General features: G+C 40.1%; 2 protein-coding genes across 3 annotated transcripts; one reads left to right on the forward strand and one right to left on the reverse strand.

Moving 5' to 3' along the window:
* Positions 1 to 21,221: 21,221 nt before the first annotated feature.
* On the reverse strand, positions 21,222 to 23,183 carry foxi3b (forkhead box I3b). The gene is made up of 2 exons (XM_061788590.1): positions 22,560 to 23,183; positions 21,222 to 22,457 (listed from the first exon to the last, which is right to left on the reverse strand). Exons 1-2 carry the CDS (start codon positions 23,158 to 23,160, stop codon positions 21,880 to 21,882), a joined length of 1,179 nt encoding a protein of 392 aa, XP_061644574.1. The 5' UTR covers positions 23,161 to 23,183; the 3' UTR covers positions 21,222 to 21,879.
* A 451-nt stretch (positions 23,184 to 23,634) lies between these two features.
* syce3 (synaptonemal complex central element protein 3) lies at positions 23,635 to 27,628 on the forward strand. 2 transcript variants are annotated; one of them, XM_061788592.1, is made up of 4 exons: positions 23,635 to 23,972; positions 24,899 to 25,010; positions 25,823 to 25,941; positions 26,617 to 27,628. In XM_061788592.1, the coding sequence occupies exons 1-4, from the start codon at positions 23,922 to 23,924 to the stop codon at positions 26,632 to 26,634; spliced, it is 300 nt and encodes a 99-aa protein (XP_061644576.1). In that variant the 5' UTR covers positions 23,635 to 23,921; the 3' UTR covers positions 26,635 to 27,628. The 2 variants fall into 2 exon arrangements, with proteins under 2 accessions (XP_061644576.1, XP_061644575.1); XM_061788591.1 differs by lacking the exons at positions 24,899 to 25,010; positions 25,823 to 25,941; positions 26,617 to 27,628 and adding exons at positions 24,220 to 24,325; positions 24,442 to 24,777.
* Positions 27,629 to 27,783: the final 155 nt, after the last annotated feature.

Here is a 27,783-nt window from a genome sequence, read left to right on the forward strand (position 1 = left end):
GCACAGCTGCTGTCATCTCCCAACAGAGTTTTTGCCTAACGCCCTCCTTTCTCCTCTCCCCTCCCTCTTGTGCACTGCATCCCACTCAATCCTGCCTCACTCACCTTCACTCTGAAATGAACATGATGCTTCAGTACAATTGCACATCCTTCAACACTTTCCAGTTTGACTCTCACTCTTATCCTCACACACATTCTACTCTACTGGCTCTTAATCTCAGCACACCTTTCTGCTCCTCTTTACCCTAACAACCACCTCCTCCTGAACTTCTGATCTCATCTTATCCCCTCTAGCGCTCTTCATCTCTACATCTGCTCCCTTGTATCAGTGTCATCCTATGATTGTTTACATTTTAGCTGTGTCCATCTTTCTATACCACTTGTCCTCATGAGGGCCGCAAGTGAACTGGAACTTATCCCAGTTGACTTTGGGCAAGGGAAGGTGTGTGGTTTCCAATCAATCGCAGGGCACTTATAGACTAACAACCATTCGCACGCTGAGTCTTCAATGAACTGAACATGCGTGTGTTCTGAATATCAGGGGAAGCCGGAGTAGTCAGAGAAAACCCACACAAGCACATGGAGAATGTGCAAACTCCACACAGGAGGGCCCGAGCTGATATTCGAACCAAGAACCTCACAACTGTGAGCCAGATGTGCTAACCACTAGGAACAATATGCCTTAAAAGATGCACACAAAATTCCAGTTTCACTTGCAAACTTCAAGAAATCCCACTGGAGTTCAGTTCAGCCAACATGCTTTTTGCAGCATATTGCAGATTCTGCAAAATATCAACATCAGCATTATCAGAATATCTGTCAATAATCTACCTCTGCATTTTACACATTTCTGCCTACATATTATGCCTACAAATTCTAAAAGAAGGATCAAGGGGTGTGAAGGGAAGAAGCTGCCTTGCATTCAAAGCAGTTTGTAGTTTTGTAACTCAAAATGTTGAAGTCTGATGTCATTTTTCATTTTAAACCAAGTCACTCTTCGTCACGTTAGTAGACAATATATTTTTTTCAGTAACTACTTTCCTGCTACTTTGCTGCCAATGTTGTTGTTATCCACAAGGTGAAAATGTGGCTCTTTTAATGTGAAATAGTACAGGGAAAATGCAATATTTGCAAAAAAAAAATGAAAAATTTTCACTGTCAATGAAAGAGCCCCACCGATTGATGTACTTTCTTCATGGAAGCTCAGGTGTGTTTCTTGTGGGCTTGGCTCCTGTTGACTCCCGTGTAACTGGAATCTTGGTTTTACTTTTACCATATAGATGCTACGGGGTCAATGTTAAAATGTTACTTGAAAAATTGCCTGTACAGTTCACAAGTAAGGTTTCATGAAAATGAGGAAAAAAAATTGAAATCTGAAACATGAGGTTGGAGCAGCTTATGTTCAACCTTTTACTTATTGTTGATGATCTTCAGCTACAGCCCTCACTTTTCTTACTATTAAATTGTGGATAGAGACATCTACAAGTAAACAATAGAATCCTGGTATAGGAACAAAATGATGATGTTATCAATCCTCGAATAAACTACTCACAAGGTACCACACACCTTTTTTTTATTTTTTTTTAATTATTTTTGTGCTATGATCATAGAGCTGTAGCTCTATGATCATAGCTTTGCACCTCTCGATGAGCACCTTGTTCTCCTCTGGCTCAGTAATTGTGCCACTAACTTCAAGAACACCATGGAGTCAATATGTGGAAGAACGTTTTCACACTGGACTGAGTGCTGGTCAATCGTTTCCTCTGCCTGTATCCCTATTGTCTCAAGTGTTTTCAAATATGATGCTACCGGTTAATTTGTTGCATCCAACAGTCTTTTTCTCTCTTAACTCGTTGCTATGCAGTTTTATTTGACAAAGAGTATATGCACTTCTGATAAAGTTGATAATCGCTTTGGAATGAGAACAACTCAATGTGATTAACATACACTGTGAGAATCATGAGGAGAAAAGGAAAGCTGACGATGTGAGAGACAAATATATTTGTGAAGGGGATCTAAATGTTTGTGTTACAAGTTTCTTCCCGGTGAATAATTATGGCCTGAGCAGAGATGTCAGGCAGGTAGCTATGTCACTGTGCGTGTGCCTGCAAGTATATTTCCACTGATTATATTTTCTCCCTTTGGCATCTTTGTCAGAGTGTTTCATCGCCCCATATATCACTTGTTAGCCTATAACTTCCTCATCATGATATGATTTGTGGATTTCTCCTCGGTTTCCTTTTGGTACTTATATATTCCTTCGTAATTTAATCTTTAATATGCCTCTATTGTAGGCGGCACGGTGGACAACTGGTTAGCACATCCCCCTCACAGTCCTGAGGACTTAGGTTCAAATCCAGCCTCGCCTCTGTGGAGTTTACATTTTCTCCCCGTGCCTGTGTGGTTTTTCTCCAGTTACTCCGGCTTCCTCCCACTTCCCAAAAACATGCATGGTAGGTTAATTGAAGACTCTAAATTTCCCGTAGGTGTGAATGTGAGTGTCAATGATTGTTTGTTTATATGTGCCCTGCGATTGGCTGGCAACCAATTCAGGGTGTACCCCGCCTCTCACCCGCAGTTAGCTGGGTTAGGCTCCAGCATAGCCGTGACCCTAGTGAGGATAAGCGGTGTAGAAAATGAATGGATGGATATGCCTCTATTCTAATTAGTTGTGCAATATAAATCGGACATCTAGGTGCAATTAAAGCGATCCCAAGGTGAATAGACCTTAATGAGTGGACTCAGACTTCATTTCATAATGGGAGATTTATACTGTACATTGGGGCGTAAAGACACCTTATTTCACAAATGATGCACTGTACTGGCGGCACAGTGGACGACTGGTTAGAGCGTCAGCCTCACAGTTCTGAGGACCCGGGTTCAATCCCCGGCCCCGCCTGTGAGGAGTTTGCATGTTCTCCCCGTGCCTGCGTGGGTTTTCTCCGGGCACTCCGGTTTCCTCCCACATCCCAAAAACATGGATTAATTGGAGACTCTAAATTGCCCGTAGGCATGACTGGGAGTGCGAATGGTTGGTTGTTTCTATGTGCCCTGCGATTGGCTGGCAACCAGTTCAGGGTGTACCCCGCCTCCTGCCCGATGACAGCTGGGATAGGCTCCAGCACGCCCGTGGCCCTAGTGAGGAGAAGCGGCTCAGAAAATGGATGGATGGATGGATGCACTGTACTGCAGCACAGTAGATTCGTGGGCATCATTTGCTTCGCAGCCAGGAGTTCCTGGTTAGACTCTTCATCTCTGTGTTGCATTTGCATGCGCTCCCTGTGCTTATGTGGGTATTTTCTGGCTACTGCAGTTTACTCACGCATTCCAAAAAATATGTTTTTTTGCTTTACTGAAGGTGTGAATTTGAATGTGTCTATATGTGCCTTGAAGTTGACTGGTGACTAGTGCAGGGTGTATACCACCCCTGCCCGAAGTCACTCAGGATTGGTTCCAGTCACCCGCGATCCTAATGAGAAGTTGTATAGAAAATGGATGAATGGATGATACATTTAATGGTGTAACAGTCAGTTGTGATGCACTCTTTATCCATCATGTGAAGCTAATGCCAGCTTGCAGATGAGAACTGGTGATGAACTTAGAGAGGGCACACTGATGAGGTTTCTATTTTCGTAACCGGCGAAACTGTGCACATCCAAAAGAGGGAGGTCTGCGCTGCTGTGGGAGTGATCACAGCTGACTTCAGTCATGTCCAATCAAAGCAGCTCCTCTCATTCCTTCAAATTCACCAAAATCCTTGTTGTACCAGCTGCACCGTGGTCTGAGCAGGCGTAAGTTTAGACTGAATTTCTGCCACCAAATTATCACTCCGCTGGGCGCAACTCCAAGGACCCACCATCGCTGCGCTGGAAAGCCCAGCTTGGCGCACACTGGTCTGCCAAATTAGCAAACATGCGCAGTGAGTCTTGCGTATGAAAATCAGGACATGCTGAAAATTGTGCCCTGAATGTTTGTCTGTAGTGTACCTTGATGTACTGTGTGTATATACAGTATTATGGAATATACAAGTAAAAAAGAACACTCAGAATGCAACTATTCCAACCTGAAAAATCAGAAAGATCAATGAACTGTTACAATCTAGTACCGTAATTGCTAAAAAGAGATAAGAGAATGTCATCAAATACTGTATTGTATTTATGCAAATATTTGACAGACATACAATATATGCTTATGAACTAGTATCATTCCAAATGTGCATTGATGGTCAGATCTAGCTTACACTCCAGGTTTGAAGTTGCAATTTCTGTCTTTACATAGCAAATTTAGTTTAAGATTTGACACAGCTGTTAGATTTAGGTAGTATTTTTGAGGAGTTTTTGTAACACTTCAAACATTGAAGGCATAACAAGAAAATATGTATGGGAACAGAATAACATCAAAAACTGTAGCAAGTTCCAGATGATGAAACAAACCTAGAATGGTTGTTTCCTGTATTTTTTTAGTCCGTAAAAAGTGGTAGTTCACAGAGTCAAACACACACACTCTTCCTGCATTCTCTGTGTGAATACTTTGGTCTATTTACATTCTCCCTCCATTTCTCTGTCTTTCTCTCATTGTGTGTGTGTGTGTGTTTCAAGGATGAATAAGCACAGCACCAGACGATGGAAACGTTACTGCCCACGCACTGGCCCAGTGATTTGCCATCATATGACAAATGGAAATGTCATAGTACTGCACATTAGAGGGGCAGGGATAAATCTCTCTTGAATGAACATGACGGCTACCATGTCCAGAAGTAACACGTACAGAATGAATTAATGTGACGTAGCTTTGTTGCTCTGAACAATCGTGTAGTCAGTTTATATTTTTCTTTGGACAAAAACTAACCTGAATCAGTCATCCAGTAAATCACATCAGCTCTGTATCCAAGTCTTTTTGCTGGGCAATTACCTTTTAACTTTTCATCACGTTGCAGAGCTTATTGGGGAGTTTTTTTTACGCAGTCCGGCTGGATGATGGCAAAAACATTATTCTTCTACTGTTGCAATTTATTCTTTAGTACCTTTATTTAACAACCATCATTACTTTTTTGTCAATCAGTGTCAGTCCTTTGTCATGCACTTGCAGGCACACTATTAGCGGGCACACCCCTGCAGCCAGATCGGGCTGATTTTTTTCACTCATGTACTAGTCTTGTACTTGTCTACTAGTACTTGTCAGGTCATAGTGACAGTTTTAACAAATATGACAAAAAGAGATTTTTTTTTTCTTTTTCTTTCTCTGAGGAAGGCTTCTGGATTAAAGGTGAAACAACTTCAAACAAGAACAAGTCCAGTTGCCTTGATTCATTCAACTTATTTTTCCACTGCAACTCGTGATTTTGGGCATAGCTGATAAACTGTAGGTCATGTTAGCAGGCGAGTGACCACTGACCATGTGTGTTGACATCAAGTGTTGCGGTTTAATCATAGATATGCCATAAATTTTGTCTGACATTGCAGTAAACCAATAATCTCTTAAAAATATTTGGGTGATTGATGGTGTCAACCAAATATTGCTATAACTGCTTTACTATTTATATGTCATGCATGATGAAATGTGTGTATTAAATCATAAAATATATATATATATATATATATATATATATATATATATATATATATATATATATATATATATATATTCTTATGACATGAACTGGGCATTGTATGAAAGGGAGGACACATCTGTATCTCAAGGAGGCTCTTATTGTTGGACAAAGCACCTTAAAACTAGACCCTCTGGCCCCGTATGCAAAATAAATTTTCTAACTACAGTACGTACTTTATGCTCACTCCTGTTGTGGATGATTTGCGCGACAGTGATCCGATATTAAATCACTCATTTACTGAAAGTCACTGTTTTCAGAAATATGGCCTGTAGAAAGATGAATCCTTATCTCCAGTGATGCTTGGTTAGATAAAACTGTTGCTGGTGCAATGAAAGAATGCAAAAATTGTTAGACAGAGTGAGTCAATGCTACAGGTAATTTGCCCTCATGAGAGAATCACCTTTCCCACATAATCTGTTCTTGGGCCAAACAAAACATTTTATTAACTGTACAGAGTATGTTTTAAGTTAACATTGTAACAATATTAAAGGTGTTACAAGTGAAAAAAAATGTTAACCACTATTATTATAAAAACACTCCATACCATTGTTTTCATGACAACTGACTTGCATAGAAGATAGCCCGTCAATCTGACGCTGGATTGAGCAGCTAACGTTAGTACTGTAGTCAACTCCACTGCCTTTACTTCACCTGAAGTATCTCTGTTTATTCATCTCAATGGCTACAAATTGTCAACTACTCATCTATATTCTTAATCGTTTCTTCTCACGTTCTTTTTTAACACTCCTAAAGCCACAAAAAGCAAAACATGAGGAGTTAATTCTGTTTTTGAGATTCATTCTGATGTCTGTTGAACGTCCGTGTCACTTTAGAGCAGGAGTGTCAAACTAATTTTTGTCGTGGGCCACATTGCAGTTACGATTTTCCTCAGCGAACCCTGATGACAATGAAACCATCCATCCATCCATCCATTTTCTGAGCCGCTTCTCCTCACTAGGGTCGCGGGCGTGCTGGAGCCTATCCCAGCTATCATCAAGTCAGAAGTCAAGGATAATAAGTTTTTTAAGTTACTGTACATAAAAAGGGGCGGGGGGATTGCTAACAAAAAATGCTTGTAATATTTTAACATTTATCACATATGACAATTTGAAATTTTGGGACTGATTTTTGCCAGAATCATAGAAGTTGATGCATATGATTTGCTTTCGTGGGCCACATAAAATGCTGTGGTGGGCCGGATCTGACCCCTGGGCCTTGAGTTTGACACCGTGCTCTAAAGGTGTGTTTTTGCAGCAAAAGTTGGTTTGATTCTGAGTTGTACGGCTCTGGGGGCATTCAAATTTACCTTAAAATGCCGTCTTGTGGGCACATGTATTACCTATTTTGTGCACACCTTAGCCTGACGGTGGAAGTACTGTGACACAGGTACAGTAGATAATGTCAAAAGGTTTTTTTATCCATCCATCCATTTTCTGAGCCGCTTCTCCTCACTTGGGTCGCGGGCGTGCTGGAGCCTATCCCAGCTGTCATCGGGCAGGAGGCGGGGTACACCCTGAACTGGTTGCCAGCCAATCGCAGGGCACATAGGAACAAACAACCATTCGCTCTCACAGTCATGCCTACGGTCAATTTAGAGTCTCCAATTAATGCATGTTTTTGGGATGTGGGAGGAAACCGGAGTGCCCGGAGAAAACCCACGCAGGCACGGGGAGAACATGCAAACTCCACACAGGTGGGTCCGGGGATTGAACCCGGGTCCTCAGAACTGTGAGGCTGACGCTCTAACCAGTCGTCCACCGTGCCACCAGGTTTTTTTATTTTTTTTTTATTAAGGGAATAGAAAACTTTTATTGTCATATGGGGTCCTTTGTGTTACTTATGCTGTTGTTCAATGGTTGTAGATTACCGCAATAATGATGGTGATTTCTGTTGACCTGCCTATGATGTTTCCCATTATTTAAGGGAGGGCAGAATATGGAGCAACAAAAATTGCCAACCGTTTGAATTTAGCCCAAGAGGAAACAGCACAGAAGCAAAAATACTCCTTGTGCCACAACAAAATGTGCACAGCAAAAATAAGGCTGTTTAAGCTGCAGGGTTGAAAGCTGGGGGGCTGAAAAGTTTCGGTTTATAGTCCAAACTTTACGTACACAGATTTACTATGGTTGTTTGCACAGCTGCCATGTCAATGAGTCTGGATTAATGTTAATTTACATTTATGTTAACGGGTTCAAGCCTGTAGCAGTTGACATATATCTTACTTTGAGGGTTCACCTATGGCCTCTCTGCAGAGTATTAAGGAGTCTACACACCACCCACCTGTTCTCATGGGCCTTGTGTATATTCAGCTATGACTGAGAGCGCCTGCCTCTCTGGCCATCAGTTAACATGGGCTATTATTATACATGGCTGTTATTAGAACAGCTGGGAAAGCCTCCCGTTGGACCTAATTGTCCACAATTGTAGTAAATGGGAAAGTTTACTTTTGATAAATGAAATTTATCAAACCCTTCCCCTAGCTTAAGTGTGGGACTGCCCCTTTGACGTTGAGCCCACCACTTAGGAATCAAAAGTTCAGCAGCGATTGGATGTGATTATCAACATCATCAATTACCATCAGTAATTCTGTCAGCCTTGTGTGTTGGAATAGTTCTAGTTCTTTTTTTTTATAATGAGAACACTATGCTCTCCATTTATGTTACTCTGCAGTCTACTAGTACTCAGTGAGACCTTTTAAAAGTTGAATCACTAGCTTACTAACTGTGAGCTGGAGTTAATCAGAATGTTAATAACCCTCACTCCCTGAATGATCACAAATGTCAAAGTCTATTGTTTAAATGTGCTCAATTATTGCCTCAATTAAAAACACAGCATTTTTTTTTCCTCCAAGGAAATAATCAACAGGATAAAGAAGCACGTTGGTCCTTTTTTCCCCATTCATGGTAATTGTCCACAGGTTCATATTCAACTCACATCTGATGGAGTAGTTTTTTTTGTTTTTTTTTCCAGCATTCACATCTAATCAAAGTGAGTGCAGTGTTCAGACTCTCACTGCTCCAGTCCGCTTTTATCAAGCCGCTGAAGTGTGAATCCATCAACTGACCCGGTGGCTCTTGTGGGATCTTGCACAGTGTTAGTCATCTAAGCAGCCATAACTGTGGCAACAAACAGGGAAAAGGGACAAGTAATTGGCACAAGTTTATTATCAATGTATCTGCTTTATCTTCAGCTTATTTTGTCTCTTTTTGCAACTCTTGCTTTTTATACAAATCCATCTACTGACCATTGTTTCACCATCTCTTCTCTGCCCCCTAGCCAGAAAACGTTGTGTCCCTTTTGTCTCGCTACTTGAAATTCAGATGAGCAAAGTGTCAGGAGTGGTTATTGTCCAGAGCATCTCATTCATTCTTTAGGATGGAAGCAATGAGAACAGGGAATATGTTACCATGTCACGCTCGGATGGACTGCGGCTACTTGGGAGGAAAGTAATGGCCACGGTTGCCCTAACTGACATTTCTATGGCATTAGAGAATTCTCTTAGCCATTGTGGAAGAGGATAAATGTGATAGGAAATCCATAAGGCTGTCATCATGTAATATTATCTATATATATTTTTAGGTTTATTATAGTAAATTGTGTTTCGTCCAACTTTGTGACAAATGAAACATATAGACTGTGAAAGAAGAACCCAAGATATATTGTGAATTTCTTTTTAATAAACATGTTCACGTTGCGCATTGGTGTATTTCAGAGACATCTATTTTTCAAATTCACATAGGTATTATGGGCCACACAGGAAAGAAAAACAAATTACAAGAAAAAAACTAATTAATTATCAATTATTAGAAAACATTTTTTTAGTATATCCCTCATACTTTACCTGTTTCCATCAGTTCAAAAAATCTGAAATTCATGAGAGATTTCTTATGAGTCATTTTGCGGAGTGATGTGATACTCAGGTATGTTAACAATCTGTTGCATAAATATTTATAAAAAATTCCTTTACATTAATAACTTGTACATTATCAATATCTTAAACATAGGCTATCGTCTCTCTATCAGACAATCAATAATGAAATTCTACTTTAAAATTGACAATAAACATGTCACTTGGCATTTATCCATATGTGTGCTAATTAAATATGGGTTCATCAACAATAACTGAAAACTACTACTTGCAATATGTGTGGATTCAATGTTAAGCCAAAGGTGAAGCAGGTTTATTCCAAACTGTCCACTGGGAGCAATATTGCCCTCTCTGTTGAATGTGTCAGCATGAGAGGGCAAGTCTAAAGAGATCTGATGGATTTGTGATAACTGTCAAGGGATTTTTCCTCCAGCAATTTCCAGACTAGATGCAGAGACTTCTCCACCCACACATATGCACATTTACATATTTGTCCTGTTTTTTTTATTTTTTTATTTTATTTTATTAATTTTTTGTATGCACCAGTTAATGTTCTCTGCAATTGATGAAAAGCCCAGTGGAAAGAGTGTGGCTACGAGTCTGTCACAGTTGCTACTTTTATGTGTAATAATTTCTTAGGGTGTTATCGCTAAATAGTCAGTCATTGGATAAGAGATGATGTAAGTCGTATGTCACTATCCAAGCTCTCGTGGAGAGAGGCGTATTATGTTGTGAGTCATGATGAATGGATGTTCACCTGAACAAATTAACATTCCCTTCCTTACTGCCACATCTGTGTGCATGATGCAAATTTACTGAGTGATGCATTATCCCATCTCCATGTGCGCATGCTCTTTCTTTTGAGGAATATTCCAATCGCGCCTCGTTTTGGTCACTGACAGCCAAGCAATATGTTGTTTGATCAGATTATTGGTGATATACTGTTGGGGTCACCAACCTTTTTGAAACCGAGAGATACTTATTTGGTATTTATTAAAGCGAAGGGCTACTCATTTGATACACACATCTGAAACAATAACATTTCTCATATTAACTTTATTTATGTTATTAATAATGATTACTAATATTAATTAAAGAATAAGGTGAAGACAGTGCTCATGTTAATAGTTCCTCACAATAATTATCAACAATGAATTAACAAGGTAGGAAACAGATAAATAGAAATATGCAACACATAATTTCTATGAATCTCTGCAAATGTTTACATTTTAAAATGGTCACGACTGCAAGATTCCTATGAAATCACAATGTCCCATCTCTGGAAAGCTATTTTTAGAACAGACCTGTAGGTCTCTCATGTGGTCCTTGGAGGCTACCTGGTGCCTGCGGTCACCATGTTGGTGACCCCTGATATACTCTATTACGCACTTAGCAAACAGGTCAGGATTAGTTTTTCAGTTTACCATTGACTTACTGTACTTTCGCACTTTAATTGGGAGTTTAGTTCTGTAGGGAGGGAGATGCCTACATTGTTGTACTGTAACCACTGCAGCCTGTCCAAGCAGACTTAGAGCAAGGAGTGTGTTACCCTGTAGCATAGAATGATCACCTGTAATTACAACTATAATGTTGCCACCTTGATGACTAAGCGGAATAATGGCCCCTTGGTGAACTTCAGAGCCCCAGCCTGTTATTGCATCTGCTAATTTGGGTTGAGCTGTACGAGTTTGAAATTGGAGTACAATAAGTCACATACCACCAAATGTGACTAGATGTTAACTTCATTCTTCTCATTCCTGAATCCAGTATGTGGTCTTGTTTAGCTCCTCAGGTGTCAACAGAATGACCCTTGTAGGTACATTTTGAGGCAGCAGGAGCCGCTGTTTCCTAAACTGATGCTAAGAATAATGTAATAATACAGAAGGGCATAAATGCAGGGGCAAAACCATTAATACATGATAATAACTACTAGCTTGTTGCGTTGGATTTTAGAATTCTTTTGTTCAGACTTTTTTTTTCTGGTTAAGAGGAAATCTCTTACCTTGCTGACAGTTTGGGCTGTCACTCAAGCCTTAGTCAGAGCTGCTGCTAGGCTGGAGTGACAGGCATAATTGTCAGATTTCCTCTTAACCAGAAAAATAAATATTTGTCTGAACAAAAGAAATGTAAAAACCTATTAACAAGAAGAAGACAAGATGAACACCATAGACCTATTAGCTTGGTGTATACTTGGGCTTTGTGAGCTATGTTGTTAAAGACGATGCTGTTTCAGTCAGAATGTTGACAGCTTTACTTAGGTTCAACATGGCATTCTAAATTGTGTATTAACAAGTATGTCAAGTAAAATAATCTACTCATACTCAACTGACAACTCTGTCCATCCACCCATCCATTTTCTGAGCCGCTTCTCCTCACTAGGGTTGCAGGCATGCTGGAGCCCATCCCAGCTATCATCGGGCAGGAGGCGGGGTACACCCTGAACTGGTTGCCAGCCAATCGCAGTCCACATACAAACAAACAACCATCCAAACTCACATTCACACCTACACGGAATTTAGAGTCGTCAATTAACCTACCATGCATGTTTTTAGGATGTGGGAGGAAACCGGAGTGCCCGGAGAAAACTCACGCAGGGCCGGGGAGAACATGCAAACTCCACACAGGCGGGGCCGGGGATTGAACCCCGGTCCTCAGAACTGTGACGCAGACGCTCTAACTAGTCATCCACCGTGCCGCCTGACAACTCTGTATTATTTATTGTCTATTTCACATTTGCACCATTTAATGGGCACAATAAATGTATTTGTTGCCTCAACCCATAATTAATGTTGTCATTAATGACTCATTTTACATAATTTCCCATTCTGTTCCCAAGCTCCAACAGACTACACATGTATACATGTTATATCCATCCATCCATTTTCAACACCGCTTATCATGGTTAGGGTTGCGGGACGCTGCAGCCTATCCCAGCTGACTTCGGGCGAAAGGCGGACTACACCCTGAACTGGTCGCCAGTCAGTCGCAGGGCACATATAGACATGGACAACCATTCGCACTCACATTCACACAGTCACTGAGTGGGAACTGAACCCACGCTGCCTGCACCAAAGTCAGGCGAGTGTACCGCTACACCATCCGTGGTATACATGTTATATAGAAAGGAAAACAATGCCAAGCACACCAGTCAACCAATCAATCATTCAAATGTCCCTCTAGACCAGAGAGAGAATGATGCGGAAAGCATATAAACATACGGTACATACTGGGCGGAACGGTGGACGACTGATTAGCACATCTGCCTCACAGTTCTGAGGACCAGGGTTCGAATCCCGGCCCCGCCTCTGTGGAGTTTGCATGTTCTCCCCGTGCTTGCGTGGGTTTTCTCCGGGCACTCCGGTTTCCTCCCACATCCCAAAAACATGCGTTGTAGGTTGATTGAAGACTAACATTGCCCGTAGGTGTGAATGTGAGTGTGAATGGTTGTTTGTTTCTATGTGCCCTGCGACTGGCTGGCGACTAGTTCAGGGTGTACCCCACCTATCATCCAAAGTTAGCTGGGATAGGCTCCAGCACGCCCGTGATCCTAGTGAGGAGAAGCGGTACAGAAAATGGATGGACTTACAGTCCTACCTTATGAACATTAAATGTGGGGGTATAATTGGATTTGCCGAATTCTGGAAAAAAACACCAAACACCAATATTGGCGCCAATATTTCAAAAAAGCTAATGATGTTGGATGTCAACTGAGGGGAAAAAACATTTAGATGTGTCACTGCACATGTACACATCACATGGGTATTCAGCAGCAACTTTAAATGACTCGATCTCAAAGTAACTGTTTTCTCTTACAGGCCACTAAATGGGCTCTTTCTCTGTGGATGCTGAACCACCTTACTTGGGTGATTCAAGGTGACAAAAATACAAGGTAGGCTCAAGTTATCATAGCACAGTTGTTGGAAAAAATATAACTGGCAATATGTCCTCCAGCTGTAATAAACCAGTATGTTTGACAAACCGCTATAGACAATCAATTTCCAGACGTTCATCTGTTCAAACAAGTATATGCAAGCATAAACATCATCGGAATAGCCAGGAGACGGGTTCTGTGTCCCAGAAATGAATGTGCTTTGGTCCGAAATGTGCATATCAACCCAAGAAGAACAGCAAAGGATCTTGCAAAGATGCTGGCTGAAGCTGGTAAGAGTGTGTCATTATCCACAGTGAAACAAGTATTGTATTGACATGGGCTGAAAGTCCACTCTGCCAGGAAGAAGCCATTACTCTAAAAAAAAAAAAAAAAAAAAAAAGACAGATTACAGTTTGTAAATGGACACAGGGACAAAGACCTTAATTTTTTGAGACATGTCCTGCCATGCCACTCTTGGCCATAATGAACATCGTTACATTTGGAGGAAAAAGAGGGAACCTTGCGAGCATGAGAACACTATCCGAACGTTGAAATACAGGGCTGGCAGCATCACATTGTGTGGTGTATTGATGCACTGATGCACTTCACAAAATAGATGGCATCATAATGAAAAAATAATATATGGGAATACTGAACAACATCTCAAGACAACAGTAAGGAAGTTAAAGTTTGGGGTCAAATGGGTTTTCCAAATGGACAATGACCTGAAGCATACTGCAAAACCGTTACAAAGTGGCTTAAGGACTCAGGTTTTTTCTCAATCAGTCAATGTTTTGGAGTGGCAATCGCAAAGCGCTGACAGGAAAAGGCATGTGCGAGCAAGGTGGCATACAAGCATGGCTAAGTTACACAAGTTCTGTCAGGAGGAATGGGCCAAAATTCCTGCTAACTATTTTGAGAAGGATATCCAAAACGTTTCACCAAAGTCATACAGTTTAAAGGCACTGGTACAAAACAAGAAATTTTATGTAAACTTCTGACTTAGAACAAAGTCATGAAAAGCTGTCCATTAAGTAAACTTCTGATTTTGACTGTATATGGAGTTGATAAGGCAACATGCACTGGTATTCAAGGATAGAGCCAGGAATTTTCCATTGGGGTGGGCCTTAGGTGGCCTGGCTATTTAGCGTAACAATTATTATTATTATTGGTATTAGTAATTAAGGAATTAGTATTAATAACATTACTATTAATATTAATATTGATATTAATATTAATATTGATATTAATATAATCATCATTGTCATTATTATTATTTTTTTTTTTTAAAGAAGAAAAATTTTGGCTCTAGCTCTGAACCAGAACTAGCACCAGCTTAGTGTGAAAGGGGTAATAGAAACAGACAACAATTCACATTCACACCTACAGCCAATTCTTCTTTCTTCTTTCTTCTCCTACAGCCAATTCTCTTTAATGACACTATGACATACAATATACTCCTGTCCAAAAGTACTGGAAAAGTGAAGCCAAATATTTTATCTTGGCTGTGGAGGCTTTGACAATATTCATGAAATGATTAATATGAGAAAAATGATTAACAGTTCAACTTTTATTTCGAGATATTTTCTCATGATTTGATTCAAAATTGTTGGTGAGCAAATTTGGACTGAATAGATTTAGGAAAATTCTGGCCCAGCCTTTCTCTTGCTCTTTTGTTTTGTCTCAATGTTTGTGCAATGGCATAAGATATGTTCCACCTTCTCTCAGCTTCACAAATGCTTGTTTTCACACATAGGCTGCTCTCTGGTTTTCTTTATACCTCATACTAGTACAACAGTAGTCTTCATAGGCAAAACCCAAATCTGAAACTAAGTGTAGATGTTTAGCGCTATTTATTGTTTGAATCATTAGGCAAACGCCACTGAACAACTTGTGGAGAGGGGGCAGTGTTCACGGGGCACTTCCAACAAAGAGGGCAACCATGCTCATCAATTAAATACACAAGATAGGAATGCTTTAATACATTAACAAAATGTAGCAGATTCAACTAAATATAGCACTGGCAAAAATGTATGAGCTTCATTATGTTGTACAAAATTATTTAGAAGAACAATTTCATATCATTGAATCAATCATGTACCTGTAAACAAACACTGTCTTTAAAATTTCATGAGCAGAAAATACAACACAATAAAAGAAAACAAAGGGTAAAGTTCTGTCATAAAAACTGCTTAAATTTCCCGAAATAATGCAGAATTATGCTCCTGATAATCAACATATGCTCAGATAGGCACCAACCAGTGTAATGAATCAGGGCTGTGAATACATACATGATAAATTAGCAAAGGGGCACATCAAAGGCAGGCAAAAAAGTGGGCCGTGTGCCCCCAGTACACCCCCCCTCCCCCACCCCTCTTTTTCCGTTGTCTCTGGTAATAGGACAGAAATAACCAATGAAGCACACCTGTCAGTCCAATACATTGAAAATAAAGGCCAAAATGTGGATTTCTTGTCTTATATTCATCTGTGGTTGTCAAACCCAAATGTTTTCACTCTTCATTCTACAGGAAAAAAAGGAATTGGCCTTACTGTTCCAACTTAGGAGAGGAGTGTACATTGTTTTGGGAGGAAGCTGGAGTTTTTGGAGGGAACCTACGCGGTTTGTGCTTAAGACCACATTATTCGAGACCAAGACTTGCCCGAGACCAGAACTCACCGAGCCAAGATACGAGTCGAGACTGAGTCAAGACAACACTGAGACAAGCCGAGACCGAGACAAGCCGAGACCGTGACAAGACCAAGACCATAAGAATCCATCTTAAAAACCATTACAAGGTTGAACAGTTAGAGAGCATTGTCTCTTTTTAATTATTATTTATTGATTTATTTATTTTTATATATAAATATATAACAGCCAAAAACACAGTGTCTGCAACTCTTTCAAAGCACAACATGCAAAAATCTCAAATCCATTTGTTTTCAACTAAACTAACAGAGATGATGAGAGGGCACACCACCCTTTTCTGAGGGACCATGACAACATAATAACATCTTCATACATGTGTATACATGTCTTATATAAAATAAATGATTTCCTATAATTGCAAATACAAAATATATTGCTTATAATATATACTTGGTATTCAGCTTAGGTAGACTCCCACTTCTGTTGTCATTCCCTCTCCCTCCCACTCTCCAAAGCCCTCTTGATATCACTGTGTTTACAGCCTGTTGACATGGAAAATATTTTAGGGTGAAATAGTAATGATTCATCTATACACATCCTCTCTCTGTGCTCCTGTTTGTCTTTAAACTTAACTTTTCCACAAATCGTGTATATAAGCCATGTTTAGGAAGGAGAGAACACACACTACTGTACTCTACAAGGTCTGACGGGGATGGATGTTACAAAGAGGACGCTGCATTTTTGTAACGTTGTCTGGAAAAATTACTGGAATTTGGCTCAACTGGACTATATTTGGGGATTAAGATCATTGGTTGTGGTTTATGGAATGTGTCAATTTAGTAGACCTTGTCGTGAGTGCTGTTATAGGAAAGTGTTTCTTGGATCCTTTTTTTTAAACTAAAAGATTATAGTTGGCTTCAAATCTTTGCATTCAAATCCAAGATATGTTTGAGGACATTGGTCACACTTTACATTGACATTTAAAAGACACAATACTTGTCGACTAAGGGCAAGGTATTTGCTGCTTTCATCACCTGTGTACATGTGTCTGGAGTGTGTGTGGGTGTTTACACATAACAGTAAGATGGTAAATCCTGGGCCCACTCCTGGAGCACTGAGCATGACCACATTTCTCCAGGCTTGACGTTCTCCCCTGCCGTTTACTAAACAGCCTTGATAGGGCATGGCTGTTTTAGTAAAAACAGGAGGTGCATGTGTGTGTGTTTTGGGTTGATATGGTAACTAGGACATTTAGCCTTTTAATTCAGATAGTATTGAAGTGAAGAACTAACATCCCTCACATTATTTCAACAGACTCACTACTTGTCTGGGCTTACAATCGCCACCAAATATCATTTTAATGCTGCTAGAATGCAAGCTCATCCTGCAAATGCTTTGTTGATGCACTGCAGCTCAGAGATAATCGCTCCTGTGTTAGTTTATGATATAAACATCTTGCACTACACACGCACACACGCACGTACACACACACAACACTTGTGTGGGCGAATTCCGTTAGTTCGACAGGTGTGTGAGAGACTGCCACGAGCCAGGCAGCAGGTGGGGGAGAGGATTTATTAGATTTTAATCGCATTACTGTATTGAGCAAGAATTCAATTGCCTAAGCAGGCAAGGAAGGTGTGTGTGATGGATGCTGCATGGGATATGCCTCGGTCATAATGTCCCTAACAAATATGTCAAAGGATCATTTTGAATGCATATGCACACTAATTTGCATGTTTGTTTCATACGTTTCGGGGCAATATGAATATTATTTTGTCAAGGGAATTTTCCTAGTTCAAAATGAGTTTAAATCAAGGCAACTAGACAACCACTTTTTTTCAGTGAGTTTAAAGTACATTTTCTCACCTAGTCAAGTCAAGTTAAGTCAAGTTTATTTGTACAGACCTTAATCTCAAAAGAGTCTTAAAGGGCTTCACAGACCCACAGTTGGCAATGATTGACGACATTGTTTAATAAAAAAATAGTGCCTCCTTCTGACCTTCTCATCTCCATTCGTGGTGTGATTAACAGTTTTGCATTGATCATTTAATAGTACAAATGAGACATCAGGGAAGACCAACTGTATACCTCAGGGTTCACCTGTCAGCTAAAGAATAAGCTTTGCAGTACAAAAAAAAAAAGTTTAAAAAAAATATTTAACTTTTGGAATGCGAAACAGGTTGATTGAAGACTGTAAATTACCCTTAGTTGTGAATGTGTATGCGAATGTTTTTTTGTTTATATGTGCCCTGCGATTTGCTGGTGCCCAGTTTAGGGTTACCCTGTCTCTCACCCGAAGATAGCTGGGATAGGCTCCAGCACGCCCGCGACCCTTGTGAGGATAAAGCGGTACAGAAAATGGATGGATGGATGGAATGGGAAACCAACATGTTTGGACAGTGATACCTTTTGATATTTGCCACACATCTGTTACTGTCACTTCTCTTCACCTCCCATCTTCAAATAGGCCTCTGAACACTGTCTAAGATGACAGGTGAAGAGGAATAATTTGCATATCAATTTGGCTCAGTCACAATCCCCCTTCTAAAGGACTGCAAGTGAGGTATGACATTTTGCATGATTGAATCTAAATTAATATACTAGTTGATTTAGATTAATGAGACCTCATATTTCGCTCTGAAATCAGGACATAATATAAATTCGATAATGTTGATCTTTTCACCTTCCAACCACACAATCTACATTGCTATTTATGCCAGGTTGCTAAATTCTGGTTATCCAGACCTTCTCTTCCTCTCTCTCTGTCTTCCCTTCTTAGTTGAATTTGTTGTTTCTTTTTCATTCTGTTTTTAGTGTAAATGAATGTCATGCTGCCTGTGTTTCAGGGTAAATAAAGGCCTCAGGCGGAAATTTATCAATGGGTAATTTACTGCATATTTCTATATTTTTAATAAAGTTATACAATAGTATTGATGCGGGAAATTTGACGACAGTACCACATTTTTAAGTACAGTTAAAGTACATAGGAATTATTTTTGCTACATCATGATCCTGGTGAAATTGAACCAAAGTCAGTAAAGTTCATTTTAAATATATGAATAGCACCAATACAATCAAATAATATTAAAACATCTCTCAATCCTTTTTTTTCTTTTTAATCTGTTTCTTGCTCTTTCAATGTTGGAGAAAAAACTACAACCCCAATTCCATTGAAGTTGGGACATTGTGTTAAACATAAATAAAAACAGAATACAATGATTTGCAAATCATGTTCAACCTATATTTAATTGAATACACTACAAAGACAAGATATTTAATGTTCAAACTGATAAACTTGATTGTTTTTAGCAAATAATCATTAACTTCGAATTTTATGGCTGCAACACGTTCCAAAAAAGCTGGGACAGGGTCATGTTTACCACTGTGTTAGATCACCTTTTCTTTTAACAACATTCAATAAACGTTTGGGAACTGAGGAAACTAATTGTTGAAGCTTTGTTGGTGTAATTATTTCCCATTCTTGCTTGATGTGCAGCTTCAGCTGTTCAATAGTCCAGGGTCTCCGTTGTCGTATTTTACGCTTCATAATGCGCCACGTATTGGGAGACAGGTCTGGACTTCAGGCAGGCCGGTCTAGTACCCGCACTCTTTCACTACGAAGCCTCACTGTTGTAACACGTGCAGAATGTGGTTTGGCATTGTCTTGCTGAAATAAGCATGGGCGTCCATGAAAAAGACGTTGCTTGGATGGCAGCATATGTTTCTCCAAAACCTGTATGTACCTTTCAGCATTAATGGTGCCTTCACAGATGTGTAAATTGCCCATGCCATTGGCACTAACACAGCCCCATACCATCACAGATGCTGGCTATTGAAGTTTGCGTCCATAACAGTCCGGATGGTTCTTTTCCTCTTTGGCCCGGAGGACACGACGTCCACAATTTCCAAAAACAATTAGAAATGTGGACTCGTCGGACCACAGAACACTTTTCCACTTTGCATCGGTCCATCTTAGATGAGCTCGGGCCCAGAGAAGCTGGCGGCGTTTCTGGGTTTTGTTGATAAATGGATTTTGCTTTGCATAGTAGATTTTCAAGTTTCACTTACGGATGTAGTGCTGTACTGTATTGACTGACATTGTTTTTCTGAAGTGTCCCTGAGCCCATGTGGTGATATCCTTTATACATTGATGTTGGGTTTTGATGCAGCGCCGCCTGAGGGATCGAAGGTCACGGGCATTCAATGTTGGTTTTCGGCTTTGCCGCTTACATGCAGTGATTTTTCCAGATTCTCTGTACCTTTTGATGATATTATGGACCGTAGATGATGAAATCCCTAAATTCTTTGCAATTGTACGTTGTTCGACTATTTTCTCACGCACTTGTTCACAGAGAGGTGAACCTCGCCCCATCTTTGCTTGTGAATGACTGAGCAATTCAGGGAAGGTCCTTTTACACCCAATCATGGAACACACCTGTTCCCAATTAGCCTGTTCACCTGTGGGATGTTCCAAACAGGTGTTTGATGAGCATTCCTCAACTTTCTCCATCTTTTTTGCCACCTATCCCAGCTTTTTTGGAACGTGTTGCAGCCATAAAATTCCAAGTTAATGATTATATGCTAAAAACAATAAAGTTGATCAGTTTGAACATTAAATATCTTGTATTTGTAGTGTATTCAATTAAATATAGGTTGAACATGATTTGCAAATCATTGTATTCTGTTTTTATTTATGTTTAACACAACATCCCAACTTCATTGGAATTGGGGTTGCACAATATACTGGTAACATTTAACATGATTCAGTTTGATAGCAATGAAATGTGTAATCAGCAATCATTTCCCACTTCAGCATTGTTGACGCTTTTGACAGTTAATCGCTGGCAGTGATCCAGTGCATCCAGTCAGAGTCAGCAGTATGTACAGTATACAGAGACACTGTGACAGTGTTTAGTTGTTTAGTCACGGGAGGAGGGACAGCATGGGAACAAGGATTTTTTTTAGTTTTATTTATCATTTCAGTAAATCCGTTAAACAATTTATCACACAAAGATCACGTTTCACTGACCTGCTGCTTCAATTCAATTGGTCATTGTTGTCCCTGCAAGGACAGTTTTGTCACTATGTCTTTGTCTGTCTTGTTTTGTACTTTGTGGTTCTTGTTCTTTTTGTTTGTGTACTTAATTCTCAAGGTTTGATTTAACCTTGAGAAATAAGTACACGAACTGCTGATGTATTATTAAAAAGAAAAGTGCCAAATGCAGCGGTCAAGTGTTTTATTCATATCAAAAAGACAACATAGCATTTACCTTACATAATGACTACATTAACAGGTGTAATAACCAGCAAATAATATAAAGGATTAAAATTAAAAGACATACGGACATATTTACAAACAACATATATGCCACTCCTGAAAGACCATCAGCTCATTTAGGAGACAAAAGAAAACAAAACTGGTTAACATGAACATAATATGTAGACAAAGTTGTAAATTAACCGCTCATCGAAACTGCTGCCTGGACGATGTGTTTTTGTGATACCATCAGAGAATCACAGACAGTAGAGTGGAACAGACTGATGTCAGCAGATCAGATCTCAGATCAGTTAAGAATGACTCAGCTCTGATAGAAACCAGCTTTGGTAGGGATAATAGCTGACTCTGGATTTGGTAGTTTCAGACAGTTTCAGCCCTTTGCTGCTGACTTGGCTGTTTCTGTGGGAATCTAAGGTTTTTTACTCTGTTGTCACACGCTTTTGTGGCCTCAACTGTCTCTGTCAGCGCAAACATGCTTAGGGTGTGTGTGTGCGTGTGTGTGTGTATGTATTAGCTTCTCAGAATGACAACTAAACTGTTGCAGAAGAAAACTAAATCCATTGAAGAGTCTTATCAATACCATCAGTTCGATTAATGTTAAGTTAAACTTCAGTGCCCTCACGGTGATAGATTATTCCTGTTGAGCCCAGCGGGGGAAAGAAGTGTCCACTGGACGCACTGTACTGGCTGAGGATGGGGCTAGTGTACCCGAGCGAAGAGTGGGTGGGTGAAGAGGAGAGCACAGGGGGTGCTTGCACCTGCGGAAGCCACTCTCGGCCAGCAGAGTTTGGGGAGTAGCTACTATAACTTGCAGGCTGTGAAAGCCTGTGTGACCCATCTATAGGGAGGTTGACTTGCAGGGGTCTGCTCAATCCATCGCCTCCCACATCAGTGGCTGAGCCACTGGACACTCCAGACATCTCAGACAGGAAGCTGCTCAGACAAGGTGTAGCACCAGACGATGACGGTGAGGGAATTCTATCCGGCGTCTGGGAGATGTTTAGGGAAGACTTGGCAGAGTGTTTGGGGCTGCCCCTCTCACTCTCACCTGACTCAGGAGCCCCTGAACTACCTTCGACACCAGAGAGGGAATCAGACTTCCTCTTCCTTTTGCGGCGGAAGTTTCCGTTGTCGAACATCTTTTCACAGTTTGGGTCTAAAGTCCAGTAGTTGCCCTTGCCTGTTAATTGAGATTTTGCAAAAATGTAAACAATACAGGATGTATAATATTAAAACGTGTTTGAGAGAGACTTAAATGAAAGTGTGAGTCTAAAAATATTACCTGGGTCATCCTCATCTCTTGGTACCTTTTTGAAGCAGTCATTTAGTGAGAGGTTGTGTCTGATGGAATTCTGCCATCCTGCTTTACTCTTGTTGTAGAAAGGGAAGTTGTCGGCGACATACTGATATATCTGACTCAGGGTCAGCCGCCGGTCGGGTGCTCCGTGGATAGCCATGGCGATGAGAGCTGAGTAAGAATAAGGTGGCCTGACTAGCTTCATCAAGTCTTCTTGTGAGGGGAGGGAGAACCAGCTTAACTCCCCTCCTGGGCCCCCAGCTCCAGCTGGACCAAGGTAAGGTCTCTGCATGCCATAGTGCTGCGGGACAAAGGGAGGCCCGGGGTTCCCGGGTGGACCGTTGGTAGTTAGGTATGATGGCGTGTTGATCCCAGAGCCGTTGAACCAAAGGTAAGGGTTTGGAGACGGGGTGCTGAAGTCACCCAGCTCATAGGTGGTTGGTGTGGTGCGCTGAGGACTTGGCAGGGATGGTGGAGGGTAGTAGCAGTCACTGTACAAGCTGAGTTCAGGGGGCTCCTGGCCAAGGCTCGGGAACTGAGGACCACAACGTGGAGGAGACTGTTCCTGGGCCTCAAATGCAGACATTGTCAAAGCAGCGTTTTCTTCTTACCTCGAAGAGAGCCTTTTCTTGATTTCTCTATCAAAATCTTTCTCCGAGTTCTTTTTGTTCAAGCGTTGAAGGTAGAGAGTTGATCCAAACGATATGTGTTCTCTTTCCTTGTAAGCTTTGCCCTTGCTTTATGTTCAAATGTCACCTGTCATACCTGCTATGTCTGTTTCCCTGGAAACGCCCCCACTCTTGTTTGATTGGTTCTCTCCTTAGGTGAGCAGCCCTTTTTTTGAGTAGGGGGGTTGGGGTGAGTATTGTTCAGTTCAGTCTATCTTCTTAAAACTTAAGCTTGTGACACTAAAATTTATTTCAAACATTTGCATTTTAGTTTTAGTATTATGCAAATTCTTACATCTTTCATCTTTTCAAAAATGATATTCTGTTTTTACCAACACAATTAAGATTTATAATTTAGCTACATATTACTGTGATTGTAAACTTTATATTTCTATTTACTGTACATAAAAAGGGTAAAATATTGTCAATTTGTGATTATGATATTAAAAGTAGTCTGTTTAAATTAGGTTCATTGCTACAACTAGGACAACATTGAGAAATAATACTATTTAATATTTTATTTGAATATATATTTTACACATTAGGCGATTATTAGAAATAATATTAATACGTATTTTTATATTGGCATGTAATTTTTTCAAAATTGATGTCAATGTTATTCGATGCAATGTAATTTGAAGTGAGAACGTGCATTAGTTCGGCTCAAATTCAGTGTCCAATGTCCAGTTGCCAGACAGGTCGACTGCCTGACGTTAAAACTCCGCATAACGTAAGTCATTAAATATTTTGTCTTTTTTTCCACTATAAGGTTAATAAGAGCCTATTATCTAGGAGCTGATGCGGTTGTTTTTCGTAATAGATGGTCGACAAGGCGAGGATATTGGTGAAGAAATGACCTAGCTAGAAACAGCATTATAAGCTAATGTTGGCTAATGACGTTATCGTCATGATTCAAAATGGCTGAAAGATGTGTAGCTGTCACAAGTTATTTGTGGACATGCCGATTTGTTCGGCAGATGGCCGACTCCACTTCGCCTCCTGGGCCCCAAACTCGCTCCGAAGACTCGTTGGAACTCAATAGGCATTTGGAAATAATGACAGAAGACATGGAAAACATATCTGGTGCGTAACGTTTTGACTTTGACTTCGTTACATTCAACTCTAGGACGTGTTGTCAAAGAGCTGCACTGGCCAAAGTATAGTAGGATTGAACTGCGGTTATGTCCACTTGTATGTAGTGCAGCTGACGTGGATGGCGTACGACATGGTGACCCTGCGGACCAACCCCGAACTGTGGCGTTCCATGCAGCTTCTAGAGGAGGCTCATCACAAATGCTCGGTCGCAGTGGGAGGGGACCCATTGCAGGAACCCGCTCCCATTGACACGCCACACACTCAAATGTGAAATTTCCAATCCATAAAAGCAGCACTGTGTTGTTCATTTGTTTCCAAGTACAAGATAAAATTCTGATCTGTACACTCAAATCAATCGTACTGCATGCATTTCGTTGTAATGTTTTTACTGTCAGTTACATATATTCAAAAGTCCAAATAAAAGCACATATTCAGGTTAAGAGTGTCTTTGTCTTTGATTTATTATTACAAGCACTAATCACATCATAATGATATTAATCAGATCTTTAGTAAGGTATTTTGAGTAATTTTACATGTGATTTTCACTTGTTCTATTTTCAGATGAATTACACAGAGACAAGCCCAGAACTGTGTTCCTCACCCACCTGCATTGATCTGGATTATATCCTACGAGGGTTGGAATCGCTGTCTAATTCCATGGATCAACTAGCATGTATGTGTCATTCTTTAAAATGTCAGTAAGCATCAATGATGCAATTGGGATCAGGATAACATGGATGATCAATGGTCAGCTATGCAAATCACAAGATGTAACAGTTTGGCCTCAATCTGCAATGCGGATAGCCACACATGGGTTACAGGAGTCCAACTGCTATGTAAGTAGCCGCGCTCAGAGGCGTCAGTGGCCCGAGTTGTATTGTTTTACACGACAGCTGTCAGATTGTAACCCGCTGGTGGGTTCGATAGAAGTTAACTGAAGGATTACTCAAATGGTTTATCCATCAAGCAGGATGTTGTGACTTGTACTCTACCGAGGGGGACAGTTGCAGTAATAAAAATATAGTGCACATCAGTAAAAATGGCTTTTCTCCTTAACAGCTGAAATCGAACAAACCAGAAGATTTGTTTAATCCCTAACTGATCCAAGAAGTAAAATTTTCAAACCATTAGTGTAGTTTTAGTTTGTAGTGGTGTAGAACTGCACTGAAGCGTTTCAAGAGTTATATATATTATAATATTTTGGTATCTTATTTTGCTTTATAAATGTAAACAATATTCAATGTCTGTCAATGAAAACCGAGCAGTGTTGGGCATATAAAGGCAGAATTTTCTTGTATTTGATCTCAATAGATGATGCACGTGTCCTTTATGAGGCCGATGAGCAAATTAATCAAGATTAGTGAATCAGTTTCACAGCATGCATACATCTTTAACTGTCTGTGACACCCAAGTTGTTTACAGCTAAGATTGATTATCTTTGGAAATTCACAGGTTTTTTTTTCTCCTCTCTTTTTACACCTGCAGTGCAAACCCAGCTCAGGCAATGTGATCTGATCGTTTGTGTCAACCACCCTGACAAGCTGGGACACCTGAAAGTCCAGGAGGCACCTAAGCAGGCGCCGCGAGCTTCACCTGGAAACCATGTAAGAGAGCAGAGGTTATCACAGCACAACTCAACAAGTCAACTTAAAATCATGTGCAAAAGCAGATAGTTGTTGTTTTTTTCAAATATTACTGAATACTGTTAAAAAATGCATAGATAGCAAAGACCTTTGTGGATGTCCTGACATTGATTAATGTTCTTTGGGGTAGTCACTATATGTATGGATAGATTTGCATATTGAAACACATATGCACATTTAAAAACTTGATGTTGGTGCAGGACAGAATCCTGCCAGATGCTGCAGACCTTAGTGTTTTCAGTGTACAGCGCCGATGTGCGTCTGTGATGTGTAATTATTTCTTAACACTAAAATGCCCATGAAACGCTGACTTGGAGCATAATGATGCAGTGCTACACTCCTCTACAAGCATCAAACATTGCCTGTGGCGTCCATGCTTTTCAGTTTGCATTGAGTGAACGGACAACGTTTTTCTCCTGTAGATCATGGTTTCATGTTTTACTCTCCAGCTTTGTGTTTTTAGTAGTGCGGAGAGTTGAGTTGCCTTGGTTACTGATCTCAAAGCTGTAAAACTCGGCAAGGTTTATAGCAGAGATAGCAGTAACCAAGTTGAGAAGCATCATTGTGCACATGCACACACACACACAACTCTTTTTACATATATTTTTTATAACTTGGGTCTGTGTTTTCATGCAGCTGGAGACAGAAGGATAAGTAGCGTGAGGGGAAACAAACAGCAGCTTCTGCTTCATGTGTGTGTTTGTTCTTCATACCAGCTTGGGAGGCCAACCTTGAAATTTATCAACTTGCCAGAGTTGGAAGAAGGTATAGTATTTAGGTATGAAACTGGGCTCTACTGTGGTATTCTTTTGAAAACACCGCCATCTGCTGTTCATTTTATGAAAATCCTTGGGTGCATCTCGTTAAACTTATTTGCATTGTGACTTATCTGTGCAGAATGTTTGGAAATTGCCACATATTTGTTATAAAAGTTGCTCCCCTTGGTAATCTCCATACTAAGACATATACTATGCATTTGAATGGAGTATTTAATCTTAAACAAAAATCTTTAAAAAAACCAAAAAAAAGCATATAAATGACAATCAAGGTGTTAAATTCCAGCTTTTTGTATGGATTGATTCCAATGAACAATGTACTACCAATGCAGAAATAGTAGCTCAATATAATTTATTATTTGTGTGAGGAAGTTTAAGACTATATTTGGAACATTTTCAAATGAGCTACATTGACTTAAGGTTAAAAAATATAACTCTATTTTAAAAGTATATCATCAAGCATGTTCATTTTTTTGGGTGGAAATTGATAGTTTCAAATGATGGCCAGCGATATACTTGGTGTGTAAATAATAAACTGTGCGAATATTAAATGAGCTGAAAGGGATGAACCTCTTTTTAGAGATGGAATTGACTGTTGGGAAACGTAAGCTCTTCCATTACCAAGACAGCGTAAAGGGCTTGATTTAGAAAATCTGTAGCCAAAAGTCTCGCACTGCCATCTTTTGGTCATAGTGGGTAATGTCCATTTTTTTAAACAACTCTACAATCTGCAGTGGGCTTTCTCTGTGTGATGGTTGAAATCAAGTTCATAGTGAAATTTTGTGAACCACATTGTATTGTTTTGTGTGTGTGTGTAACAGTTAAGTGAAGTTAATCTTTTGCTCGCCTCTAGTATGTTTATTATTAATGTTATGGGCTGCCATTTTTACAATAAATTGACATACCAGTGACACATTCAGTAAGTGATGACAACATGTATACATCTTTTCTACATAAATATACAAATTATGGTTATTCCCCACCCCAAGGTCCTTGTTACAGACATTTTGTTTGGAGGCCTTGAGTA

The sequence above is a fragment of the Phyllopteryx taeniolatus genome, chromosome 10 (assembly GCF_024500385.1).
Source record: "Phyllopteryx taeniolatus isolate TA_2022b chromosome 10, UOR_Ptae_1.2, whole genome shotgun sequence".
Lineage (NCBI taxonomy): Eukaryota > Metazoa > Chordata > Actinopteri > Syngnathiformes > Syngnathidae > Phyllopteryx > Phyllopteryx taeniolatus.

What these genes read in the sequence shown, in the direction of transcription:
- foxi3b (XM_061788590.1), bottom strand. Translation starts at nt 23,160, where the DNA reads ATGTCTGCATTTGAGGCCCAGGAACAGTCTCCTCCACGTTGTGGTCCT. An exon ending in AAGAGATGAGGATGACCCAG is followed by an intron (nt 22,458 to 22,559) that starts GTAATATTTTTA and finishes CTCAATTAACAG; the next exon opens with GCAAGGGCAACTACTGGACT.
- syce3 (XM_061788591.1), top strand. Translation starts at nt 23,922, where the DNA reads ATGTCCAGTTGCCAGACAGGTCGACTGCCTGACGTTAAAACTCCGCAT. An exon ending in ACGTTAAAACTCCGCATAAC is followed by an intron (nt 23,973 to 24,219) that starts GTAAGTCATTAA and finishes TTTGTTCGGCAG; the next exon opens with ATGGCCGACTCCACTTCGCC. An exon ending in AGACATGGAAAACATATCTG is followed by an intron (nt 24,326 to 24,441) that starts GTGCGTAACGTT and finishes ACTTGTATGTAG; the next exon opens with TGCAGCTGACGTGGATGGCG.